The sequence below is a fragment of the Oncorhynchus nerka genome, unplaced genomic scaffold (assembly GCF_034236695.1).
Source record: "Oncorhynchus nerka isolate Pitt River unplaced genomic scaffold, Oner_Uvic_2.0 unplaced_scaffold_858, whole genome shotgun sequence".
Classification (NCBI taxonomy): Eukaryota; Metazoa; Chordata; class Actinopteri; order Salmoniformes; family Salmonidae; genus Oncorhynchus; species Oncorhynchus nerka.
The window spans coordinates 130,001-142,399 of NW_027040421.1; the positions used below are offsets into that span (position 1 = coordinate 130,001).

The following is a 12,399-nucleotide window of genomic DNA, read 5'->3' on the forward strand; positions in this document are numbered from 1 at the left end:
ACAGCCAGAAGAGGACTGGCCACCCCACATAGCCTGGTTCCTCTCTAGGTTTCTTCCTAGGTTTTGGCCTTTCTAGGGAGTTTTTCCTAGCCACCGTGCTTTTACACCTGCATTGTTTGCTGTTTGGGGTTTTAGGCTGGGTTTCTGTACAGCACTTTGAGATATCAGCTGATGTACGAAGGGCTATATAAATAAATTTGATTTGATTTGATTGATTTGAATTAGGGGTCTATTTGGGACCCAGACAGGGTTCTGTAGGGTGGGTAAATTAGGGGTCTATTTGGGACCCAGACAGGGTTCTGTAGGGTGTGTAAATTAGGGGGCTATTTGGGACCCAGGCAGGGTTCTGTAGGGTGTGTAAATTAGGGGGTTATTTGGGACCCAGTAGGGTTCTGTAGGGTGGGTAAATTAGGGGGCTATTTGGGACCCAGACAGGGTTCTGTAGGGTGTGTAAATTAGGGGGCTATTTGGGACCCAGACAGGGTTCTGTAGGGTGGGTAAATTAGGGGGCTATTTGGGACCCAGACAGGGTTCTGTAGGGTGGGTAAATTAGGGGGCTATTTGGGACCCAGACAGGGTTCTGTAGGGTGTGTAAATTAGGGGGCTATTTGGGACGCAGACAGGGTTCTGTAGGGTGTGTAAATTAGGGGGCTATTTGGGACCCAGACAGGGTTCTGTAGGGTGTGTAAATTAGGGGGTTATTTGGGACCCAGTAGGGTTCGGTAGGGTGGGTAAATTAGGGGGCTATTTGGGACCCAGACAGGGTTCTGTAGGGTGTGTAAATTAGGGGGCTATTTGGGACCCAGACAGGGTTCTGTAGGGTGGGTAAATTAGGGGGCTATTTGGGACCCAGACAAGGTTCTGTAGGGTGGGTAAATTAGGGGGCTATTTGGGACCCAGACAGGGTTCTGTAGGGTGTGTAAATTAGGGGGCTATTTGGGACGCAGACAGGGTTCTGTAGGGTGTGTAAATTAGGGGGCTATTTGGGACGCAGACAGGGTTCTGTAGGGTGGATAAATTAGGGAGCTATTTGGGACCCAGACAGGGTTTTGTAATGTGGGTAAATTAGGGGGTTATTTGGGACCCAGACAGGGTTTTGTAGGGTGTGTAAATTAGGGTGTTATTTGGGACTCAGACAGGGTTTTGTAGGGTGTGTAAATTTGGGGGCTATTTGGGACCCAGACAGGGCTCTGCAGGGTGTGTAAATTAGGGTGTTATTTGGGACTCAGACAGGGTTCTGTAGGGTGGGTAAATTAGGGTGTTATTTGGGACCCAGACAGGGTTCTGTAGGGTGGGTAAATTAGGGTGTTATTTGGGACCCAGACAGGGTTCTGTAGGGTGTGTAAATTAGGGTGTTATTTGGGAACCAGACAGGGTTCTGCAGGGTGTGTAAATTAGGGGGCTATTTGGGACCCAGACAGGGTTCTGTAGGGTGGGTAAATTAGGGGTCTATTTGGGACCCAGACAGGGTTCTGTAGGGTGTGTAAATTAGGGGGCTATTTGGGACCCAGGCAGGGTTCTGTAGGGTGTGTAAATTAGGGGGTTATTTGGGACCCAGTAGGGTTCTGTAGGGTGGGTAAATTAGGGGGCTATTTGGGACCCAGACAGGGTTCTGTAGGGTGGGTAAATTAGGGGGCTATTTGGGACCCAGACAGGGTTCTGTAGGGTGGGTAAATTAGGGGCTATTTGGGACCCAGACAGGGTTCTGTAGGGTGGGTAAATTAGGGGCTATTTGGGACCCAGACAGGGTTCTGTAGGGTGTGTAAATTAGGGGCTATTTGGGACAGACAGGGTTCTGTAGGGTGTGTAAATTAGGGGGCTATTTGGGACTCAGACAGGGTTCTGTAGGGTGTGTAAATTAGGGTGTTATTTGGGACCCAGACAGGGTTCTGCAGGGTGTGTAAATTAGGGTGTTATTTGGGACTCAGACAGGGTTCTGTAGGGTGGGTAAATTAGGTGTTATTTGGGACCCAGACAGGGTTCTGTAGGGTGGGTAAATTAGGGTGTTATTTGGGACCCAGACAGGGTTCTGTAGGGTGGGTAAATTAGGGTGTTATTTGGGACCCAGACAGGGTTCTGTAGGGTGTGTAAATTAGGGTGTTATTTGGGAACCAGACAGGGTTCTGCAGCGTGTGTAAATTAGGGGGCTATTTGGGACCCAGACAGGGTTCTGTAGGGTGGGTAAATTAGGGGTCTATTTGGGACCCAGACAGGGTTCTGTAGGGTGTGTAAATTAGGGGGCTATTTGGGACCCAGGCAGGGTTCTGTAGGGTGTAAATTAGGGGTTATTTGGGACCCAGTAGGGTTCTGTAGGGTGGGTAAATTAGGGGGCTATTTGGGACCCAGACAGGGTTCTGTAGGGTGGGTAAATTAGGGGGCTATTTGGGACCCAGACAGGGTTCTGTAGGGTGGGTAAATTAGGGGGCTATTTGGGACCCAGACAGGGTTCTGTAGGGTGGGTAAATTAGGGGGCTATTTGGGACCCAGACAGGGTTCTGTAGGGTGGGTAAATTAGGGGGCTATTTGGGACCCAGACAGGGTTCTGTAGGGTGTGTAAATTAGGGGGCTATTTGGGACGCAGACAGGGTTCTGTAGGGTGTGTAAATTAGGGGGCTATTTGGGACGCAGACAGGGTTCTGTAGGGTGTGTAAATTAGGGGGCTATTTGGGACTCAGACAGGGTTCTGTAGGGTGTGTAAATTAGGGTGTTATTTGGGACCCAGACAGGGTTCTGCAGGGTGTGTAAATTAGGGTGTTATTTGGGACTCAGACAGGGTTCTGTAGGGTGGGTAAATTAGGGTGTTATTTGGGACACAGACAGGGTTCTGTAGGGTGGGTAAATTAGGGTGTTATTTGGGACCCAGACAGGGTTCTGTAGGGTGTGTAAATTAGGGTGTTATTTGGGACTCAGACAGGGTTCTGTAGGGTGGGTAAATTAGGGTGTTATTTGGGACCCAGACAGGGTTCTGTAGGGTGTGTAAATTAGGGTGTTATTTGGGACCCAGACAGGGTTCTGTAGGGTGGGTAAATTAGGGTGTTATTTGGGACCCAGACAGGGTTCTGTAGGGTGGGTAAATTAGGGTGTTATTTGGGACCCAGACAGGGTTCTGTAGGGTGTGTAAATTAGGGGGCTATTTGGGACTCAGCCAGGGTTCTGTAGGGTGTGTAAATTAGGGGGCTATTTGGGACTCAGACAGGGTTTTGTAGGGTGTGTAAATTAGGGGGCTATTTGGGACTCAGACAGGGTTCTGTAGGGTGTGTAAATTAGGGTGTTATTTGGGACTCAGACAGGGTTCTGTAATGTGGGTAAATGTAAAAGAGAGAATGGGTGAGGAGCAACAATGTGTTTGTGATTTATGATAAGTAATAACTTTCTATTAGACCTACAATTCAACGTAGTGTCCTAACGTTGACCAGGGTCCACACACTCTCTCCTGGGTCAACGTAGTGTCCTAACGTTGACCAGGGTCCACACACTCTCTCCTGGGTCAACGTAGTGTCCTAACGTTGACCAGGGTCCACACACTCTCTCCTGGGTCAACGTAGTGTCCTAACGTTGACCAGGGTCCACACACTCTCTCCTGGGTCAACGTAGTGTCCTAACGTTGACCAGGGTCCACACACTCTCTCCTGGGTCAACGTAGTGTCCTAACGTTGACCAGGGTCCACACACTCTCTCCTGGGTCAACGTAGTGTCCTAACGTTGACCAGGGTCCACACACTCTCTCCTGGGTCAACGTAGTGTCCTAACGTTGACCAGGGTCCACACACTCTCTCCTGGGTCACGTAGTGTCTTAACGTTGACCAGGGTCCACACACTCTCTCCTGGGTCAACGTAGTGTCCTAACGTTGACCAGGGTCCACACACTCTCTCCTGGGTCAATGTAGTGTCCTAACGTTGACCAGGGTCCACACACTCTGGGTCTTACCTGAGCACCTGTGGTATGGAGAACATGAAGGCGTCGTGGAAGATGAGGAAGAGGGTCCCTTTGAGGAAGAAAGGTCCGAAGCTCCGAGCCAGAACTCTGAAGAGACAGAACCCTGAGTTCTGTTCCTGTCTCAGCTTCTTCAACAGCTGGGTCTGTTCTGTCAGTTTAGGACCTGTAGGACGGCAGCCAGACAGACTACACTCCTTTCTGGAGGAGGGAGATATTAAACAACTGGGTCTGTTCTGTCAGTTTAGGACTCACCGTATGTAGTGTGTAGTGTGTAGGGTGTAGTGTGTAGGGTGTAGGGTGTGGTGTGTAGGGAGTAGTGTGTAGGGTGTAGTGTGTAGGGTGTAGGGTGTGGTGTGTAGGGAGTAGTGTGTAGGGTGTGGTGTGTAGGGTGTGGTGTGTAGTGTGTAGTGTGTAAGGTGTGGTGTGTAGTGTGTAAGGTGTAGGGTGTAGTGTGTAGGGTGTGGTGTGTAGGGTGTACTATGTGGTGTGTAGGGTGTAGGGTGTAGTGTGTAGGGTGTGATGTGTAGTATGTAGTATGTAGTGTGTAGGGTGTAGGGTGTGGTGTGCAGGGTGTGTAGTGTGTAGGGTGTGGTGTAGGGTGTAGTGTGTAGGGTGTGGTGTAGGGTGTAGTATGTAGTATGTGTAGTGTGTAGGGTGTAGGGTGTGGTGTGTAGGGTGTAGTGTGTAAGTGTGGTGTGTAGGGTGTAGTGTGTGGTGTGTAGTGTGTAGGGTGTAGTGTGTAAGGTGTGGTGTGTAGGGTGTAGTGTCTAGGGTGTGGTGTGTAGGGTGTACTATGTGGTGTGTAGGGTGTGGTGTAGGGTGTAGTGTGTAGTGTGTAGTGTGTAGGGTGTAGTATGTAGGGTGTGGTGTGTAGGGTGTAGTGTGTAGGGTGTAGTGTGTAGGGTGTAGGGTGTGGTGTGTAGGGTGTAGGGTGTGGTGTGTAGGGTGTAGGGTGTGGTGTGTAGGGTGTAGGGTGTAGGGTGTAGTATATAGGTGTGGTGTGTAGGGTGTAGTGTGTGGTGTGTAGTGTGTAGGGTGTGGTGTGTAGGGTGTAGTGTGTAGGGTGTAGTGTGTAGGGTGTAGTGTCTAGGGTGTAGTGTGTAGGTGTAGTGTGTAGGGTGTGGTGTGTAGGTGTGGTGTGTAGGGTGTAGGGTGTGGTGTATAGGGTGTAGTGTGTAGTGTGTAGTGGGTAGGGTGTAGTGTGTAGGGTGTAGGGTGTAGTGTGTAGGGTGTAGTGTGTAGGGTGTAGTGTGTAGGGTGTAGTGTGTAGGGTGTAGGGTGTAGTGTGTAGGGTGTAGTGTGTAGGGTGTAGTGTGTAGGGTGTAGTGTCTAGGGTGTAGTGTGTGGTTTGTAGTGTGTAGTGTGTAGGGTGTAGTGTGTAGTATCTAGGGTGTGTGGTTTGTAGTGTGTAGGGTGTGGTGTGTAGGGTGTAGTGTGTAGGGTGTAGGGTGTAGTGTGTAGGGTGTAGTGTGTAGGGTGTAGGGTGTAGTGTCTAGGGTGTAGTGTGTAGTGTGTAGTGTGTAGGGTGTAGGGTGTAGTGTGTAGTGTGTAGTATATAGTGTAGTAGTCTTACTGTTGTAGTTTAGTACACTCTCTGGCCCAGTCAATCTCCAGGTCTGCTATGATACAGTCTGAAGAGTCTTCTTCTCTAAGACACCAGAGATCCTCTGCCTGCAGGGGAGTACGATAACCCCTAATAACCAACCTGACAGAGGAGAGGAGGAAGGAGGAGGAGGAGGAGGAGGGAGAGGAGGAGGAGGAGGGGGAGGGGGAGGAGGGGAGGAGGGAAGGAGGGAGGGAGGGAGGGAGGGAGGGAGGGAGGGAGAGGAGGAGGAGGAGGAGGGAGGAGGAGGGAGAGGGGATGAGGATGAGGAGGGAGGGAGGGAGGGAGGGAGGGAGGGAGGGAGGGAGGGAGGGAGGGAGGGAGGGAGGGAAAAGGAGATTAAAAACATCTGATAAATGGCATATATTGATTGTTCAGTTTCCCCTATAATTACACATCTCATATCCATCATTGTAACAATTTAAGGCTGCCCAGTCTTACCCTCCAAACCACCAGAAGAGCATCTTAGAGAGGAAAGAGGCGTCCTCCACTGGACAGGGGTTCTGTAGGGGATAACACACAGGGTCTTAGGCCCAGATTCATTCAAAGCACCTTCTACCGCTGTGAAAGCACCTTCTACCGCTGTGAAAGCACCTTCTACCACTGTGAAAGCACCTTCTACTGCTGTGAAATCACCTTCTACCACTGTGAAAGCACCTTCTAATGCTGTGAAAGCACCTTCTACCACTGTGAAAGCGCCTTCTACTGCTGTGAAAGCACCTTCTACCGCTGTGAAAGCACCTTCTACCACTGTGAAAGCACCTTCTACTGCTGTGAAAGCACCTTCTACCACTGTGAAAGCACCTTCTACCACTTTGAAAGCACCTTCTACCACTGTGAAAGCACCTTCTACCGCTGTGAAAGCACCTTCTACCGCTGTGAAAGCAACTTCTACCGCTGTGAAAACACCTTCTACCACTGTGAAACCACCTTCTACCGCTGTGAAAGCACCTTCTACCGCTGTGAAAGCACCTTCTACCACTGTGAAAGCACCTTCTACCAATGTGAAAGCACCTTCTACTGCTTTGAAAGTACGTTCTACCACTGTGAAAACACCTTCTACCACTGTGAAGCCACCTTCTACCGCTGTGAAACCACCTTCTACCGCTGTGAAAGCACCTTCTACCGCTGTGAAAGCACCTCCTACCTCTGTGAAAGCACCTCCTACCTCTGTGAAAGCACCTCCTACCACTGTGAAGCACCTTCTACCGCTGTGAAAGCACCTTCTACCACTGTGAAAACACCTTCTACCACTTTTACGGAACCTTCTACCACTGTGAAAGCACCTTCTACCGCTATGAAAGGGTGTTTTACCATCGCGAACTGAGCTACCCATTTCCCCAACCTTCGCAGAGATCCCCATTCATGACAAATGCTGCAGATGTTGGCTCAAGTGTAAATTACCTTTAAAAATCACTTCCTACATGGCCTGAACAAGAGCAATGTGTTTGTCTGTCAATGCAGTCTGGAGGTGTGTGTGTCTGTGCTGGGTACCTGTCTGTAGGTGTGTGTGTCTGTGCTGGGTACCTTTCTGTAGGTGTGTGTGTCTGTGCTGGGTACCTTTCTGTAGGTGTGTGTGTCTGTGCTGGGTACCTTTCTGTAGGTGTGTCGGTCTGTGCTGGGTACCTTTCTGTAGGTGTGTGTGTCTGTGCTGGGTACCTTTCTGTAGGTGTGTGTGTCTGTGCTGGGTACCTTTCTGTAGGTGTGTGTGTCTGTGCTGGGTACCTTTCTGTAGGTGTGTGTGTCTGTGCTGGGTACCTTTCTGTAGGTGTGTGTGTGTCTGTGCTGGGTACCTTTCTGTAGGTGTGTGTGTCTGTGCTGGGTACCTTTCTGTAGGTGTGTGTGTCTGTGCTGGGTACCTTTCTGTAGGTGTGTGTGTCTGTGCTGGGTACCTTTCTGTAGGTGTGTGTGTCTGTGCTGGGTACCTTTCTGTAGGTGTGTGTGTCTGTGCTGGGTACCTTTCTGTAGGTGTGTGTGTCTGTGCTGGGTACCTTTCTGTAGGTGTGTGTGTATGTGCTGGGTACCTTTCTGTAGGTGTGTGTGTCTGTGCTGGGTACCTTTCTGTAGGTGTGTGTGTCTGTACTGGGTACCTGTCTGTAGGTGTGTGTGTCTGTGCTGGGTACCTTTCTGTAGGTGTGTGTGTCTGTGCTGGGTACCTGTCTGTAGGTGTGTGTGTCTGTGCTGGGTACCTTTCTGTAGGTGTGTGTGTCTGTACTGGGTACCTTTCTGTACGTGTGTGTGTCTGTGCTGGGTACCTTTCTGTAGGTGTGTGTGTCTGTACTGGGTACCTGTCTGTAGGTGTGTGTGTCTGTACTGGGTACCTTTCTGTAGGTGTGTGTGTCTGTGCTGGGTACCTGTCTGTAGGTGTGTGTGTCTGTACTGGGTACCTTTCTGTAGGTGTGTGTGTCTGTGCTGGGTACCTTCTGTAGGTGTGTGTGTCTGTGCTGGGTACCTTTCTGTAGGTGTGTGTGTCTGTGCTGGGTACCTTCTGTAGGTGTGTGTGTCTGTGCTGGGTACCTTTCTGTAGGTGTGTGTGCCTGTGCTGGGTACCTTTCTGTAGGTGTGTGTGTCTGTGCTGGGTACCTTTCTGTAGGTGTGTGTGTCTGTGCTGGGTACCTTTCTGTAGGTGTGTGTGTCTGTGCTGGGTACCTGTCTGTAGGTGTGTGTGTCTGTACTGGGTACCTTTCTGTAGGTGTGTGTGTCTGTGCTGGGTACCTTTCTGTAGGTGTGTGTGTCTGTGCTGGGTACCTTTCTGTAGGTGTGTGTGTCTGTACTGGGTACCTTTCTGTAGGTGTGTGTGTCTGTGCTGGGTACCTTTCTGTAGGTGTGTGTGTCTGTGCTGGGTACCTTTCTGTAGGTGTGTGTGTCTGTACTGGGGCGTTGGTCAGAGAAGCAGCTGAGGATGAGCTGGGTCAGCTGCAGGGAGAAGTAAATGAAGAATGCTATGAAGCGCATCGCGTCTGTGAAGAACCCCTGCAACACAGGAAGAGGGTGATTGGTTATTGACAGAATGTGTGTGAGAGAGCGAGAGAGAGAGAAAGAGAGAGGGGGAGCGAAAGAGAGAGTGAGAGAGAGAGAGACAGATAGACAGAGACAGAGACACAGAGAGAGAGAGAGAGAGAGAGAGAGAGAGAAAGAGAGAGGGGGAGCGAAAGAGAGAGTGAGAGAGAGAGAGACAGATAGACAGAGACAGAGACACAGAGAGAGAGAGAGAGAGAGAGAGAGAGAGAGAGAAGGAGAGGGAAAGGGAGAATTGAGGAGGGGTGGGTTCCCGTATTATAATTCTGAAGTCCCTTCGACCACCACGGCCAAACAAATCCTTCTGTTTCACGTCCTGTACTTTCAGACTTCTCACTTTCCTCTCAGACTCCCAACTGTACTCTCAGTGTTCCAACTGTACTCTCAGACTTCCAACTGTACTCTCAGTGTTCCAACTGTACTCTCAGTGTTCCAACTGTACTCTCAGTGTTCCAACTGTACTCTCAGACTTCCAACTGTACTCTCAGTGTTCCAACTGTACTCTCAGACTTCCAACTGTACTCTCAGTGTTCCAACTGTACTCTCAGTGTTCCAACTGTACTCTCAGTGTTCCAACTGTACTCTCAGTGTTCCAACTGTACTCTCAGACTCCCAACTGTACTCTCAGTGTTCCAACTGTACTCTCAGTGTTCCAACTGTACTCTCAGTGTTCCAACTGTACTCTCAGACTTCCAACTGTACTCTCAGTGTTCCAACTGTACTCTCAGACTTACAACTGTACTCTCAGTGTTCCAACTGTTCTCTCAGACTCCCAACTGTACTCTCAGTGTTCCAACTGTACTCTCAGTGTTCCAACTGTACTCTCAGACTTCCAACTGTACTCTCAGTGTTCCAACTGTACTCCCAGTGTTCCAACTGTACTCTCAGACTTACAACTGTACTCTCAGACTTACAACTGTACTCTCAGACTTACAACTGTACTCTCAGTGTTCCAACTGTACTCTCAGTGTTCCAACTGTCCTCTCAGACTTCCAACTGTACTCTCAGTGTTCCAACTGTACTCTCAGTGTTCCAACTGTACAGTGTATACACACACTCACACACAGACAGTGTACACACACTCACACACAAACAGTGTACACACACACCTCTTCTATGATCTGCTGTATGTTGGCTCTGAGTGGAACGAGGGAGCAGACCACTGCCAGAGTCCAGAAGAGGAAGAGAAGAACGGAAGAACGACATCCCTTCATCCTCTCCCACTGGATCACACACACCGCCAGGAGCTGGAGAGAGAGAATGAGGAGAGAGATGAACGGAAGAACGACATCCCTTCATCCTCTCCCACTGGATCACACACACTGCCAGGAGCTGGGGAGAGAGAATGAGGAGAGAGATGAAGAGATGGAGACATTGACCAGAAGAGATTGGACAGAAGAGATTGGACAGAAGAGATTGGACAGAAGAGATTGGACAGAAGAGATTGGACAGAAGAGATTAACCAAAAGAGATTGGACAGAAGAGATTAACCAGAAGAGATTGGACAGAAGAGATTAACCAGAAGAGATTGGACAGAAGAGATTAACCAGAAGAGATTGGACAGAAGAGATTGGACAGAAAATATTAACCAGAAGAGATTGGACAGAAGAGATTAACCAGAAGACATTGGACAGAAGAGATTAACCAGAAGAGATTGGACAGAAGAGATTAACCAGAAGACATTGGACAGAAGATATTAACCAGAAGAGATTGGACAGAAGAGATTAACCAGAAGAGATTGGACAGAAGAGATTAACCAGAAGAGATTGGACAGAAGAGATTAACCAGAAGAGATTGGACAGAAGATATTAACCAGAAGAGATTGGACAGAAGAGATTAACCAGAAGAGATTGGACAGAAGAGATTGAGATTTTTTATTTGATTTTTTATATATTTGTATATATTATTATTATTATATTATTATTGTAATATATTTTTTATGATTATTTATTGAATATTCGAAACATACAGTATTACATGCAGTGTAGCCGCTCAATAACTACACCATACCAGTCATCCAATAACTACACCATACCAGTCATCCAATAACTACACCATACCAGTCATCCAATAACTACACCATACCAGTCATCCAATAACTACACCATACCAGTCATCCAATAACTACACCATACCAGTCATTCAATAACTACACCATACCAGTCATCCAATAACTACACCATACCAGTCATCCAATAACTACACCATACCAGTCATCCAATAACTACACCATACCAGTCATCCAATAACTACACCATACCAGTCATCCAATAACTACACCATACCAGTCATCCAATAACTACATCATACCAGTCATCCAACAGATTCCCATTCAATAACTACACCATACCAGTCACCCAACAGATTCCCATTCAATAACTACATCATACCAGTCATCCAACAGATTCCCATTCAATAACTACACCATACCAGTCATCCAACAGATTCCCATTCAATAACTACATCATACCAGTCATCCAACAGATTCCCATTCAATAACTACACCATACCAGTCATCCAACAGATTCCCATTCAATAACTACACCATACCAGTCATCCAACAGATTCCCATTCAATAACTACACCATACCAGTCATCCAACAGATTCCCATTCAATAACTACACCATACCAGTCATCCAATAACTACACCATACCAGTCATCCAATAACTACACCATACCAGTCATCCAACAGATTCCCATTCACCAGCTACATTGTACTAGTCATCCAACAGATTCCCATTCACCAGCTACATTGTACCAGTCATCCAACAGATTCCCATTCAATAACTACATCATACCAGTCATCCAACAGATTACCATTCAATAACTACATCATACCAGTCACCCAACAGATTCCCATTCAATAACTACACCATACCAGTCATCCAACAGATTCCCATTCAATAACTACACCATACCAGTCATCCAACAGATTACCATTCAGTAACTACATCATACCAGTCATCCAACAGATTCCCATTCAATAACTACATCACACCAGTCATCCAACAGATTCCCATTCAATAACTACACCATACCAGTCATCCAACAGATTCCCATTCAATAACTACATCATACCAGTCATCCAACAGATTCCCATTCAATAACTACATCACACCAGTCATCCAACAGATTACCATTCAACAACTACATCACACCAGTCATCCAACAGATTCCCATTCAATAACTACACCATACCAGTCATCCAACAGATTCCCATTCAATAACTACACCATACCAGTCATCCAACAGATTACCATTCAACAACTACATCACACCAGTCATCCAACAGATTCCCATTCAATAACTACACCATACCAGTCATCCAACAGATTCCCATTCAGAGTAACACACAGAAGCATCCAGAGTCAATGCCCTGCTCAAGGGCATGTTGACCGATCTACCACCAGGACACAAAACGTGAACCCAAACCCTCCAAGATCCCCCCACAGTTCCCCAATAGCTGTCCCTCAACCATTCGAGACCCCTCCCACAGTTCCCCCCCAGGAAGAAAAATAAAATAAAAAATACAATTAATTCCATTCCCCACCTCCAAGAACCCCCCAATGCACCAACAACCAAGCAGAGATTTAGTGAAGAGATCGACCGGAAGAGATTGGCCAGAAGAGATTGGCCAGAAGAGATTAACCAGAAGAGATTGGCCAGAAGAGATTAACCAGAAGAGATTGGCCAGAAGAGATTGGCCAGAAGAGATTGGCCAGAAGAGATTGGCCGGAAGAGATTGGCCAGAAGAGATTGGCCAGAAGAGATTGGCCAGAAGAGATTAACCAGAAGAGATTGGCCAGAAGAGATTAACCAGAAGAGATTGGCCAGAAGAG

At 47.9% G+C, this 12,399-nt stretch overlaps 1 protein-coding gene across 1 annotated transcript in view; it reads right to left on the minus strand.

Moving 5' to 3' along the window:
- LOC115126722 (multidrug resistance-associated protein 1-like) overlaps positions 1-12,399 on the minus strand; it is a 125,165-nt gene that overhangs the window by 64,788 nt on the left and 47,978 nt on the right. The window contains exons 4-8 of the mRNA XM_065016811.1: positions 9,668-9,805; positions 8,388-8,513; positions 5,982-6,043; positions 5,511-5,642; positions 3,929-4,135 (exon numbers count right to left, since the gene is read on the minus strand). Coding sequence (XP_064872883.1) covers positions 3,929-4,135; positions 5,511-5,642; positions 5,982-6,043; positions 8,388-8,513; positions 9,668-9,805 — 665 coding nt within the window. The remainder of the gene's footprint in view (positions 1-3,928; positions 4,136-5,510; positions 5,643-5,981; positions 6,044-8,387; positions 8,514-9,667; positions 9,806-12,399) is intronic.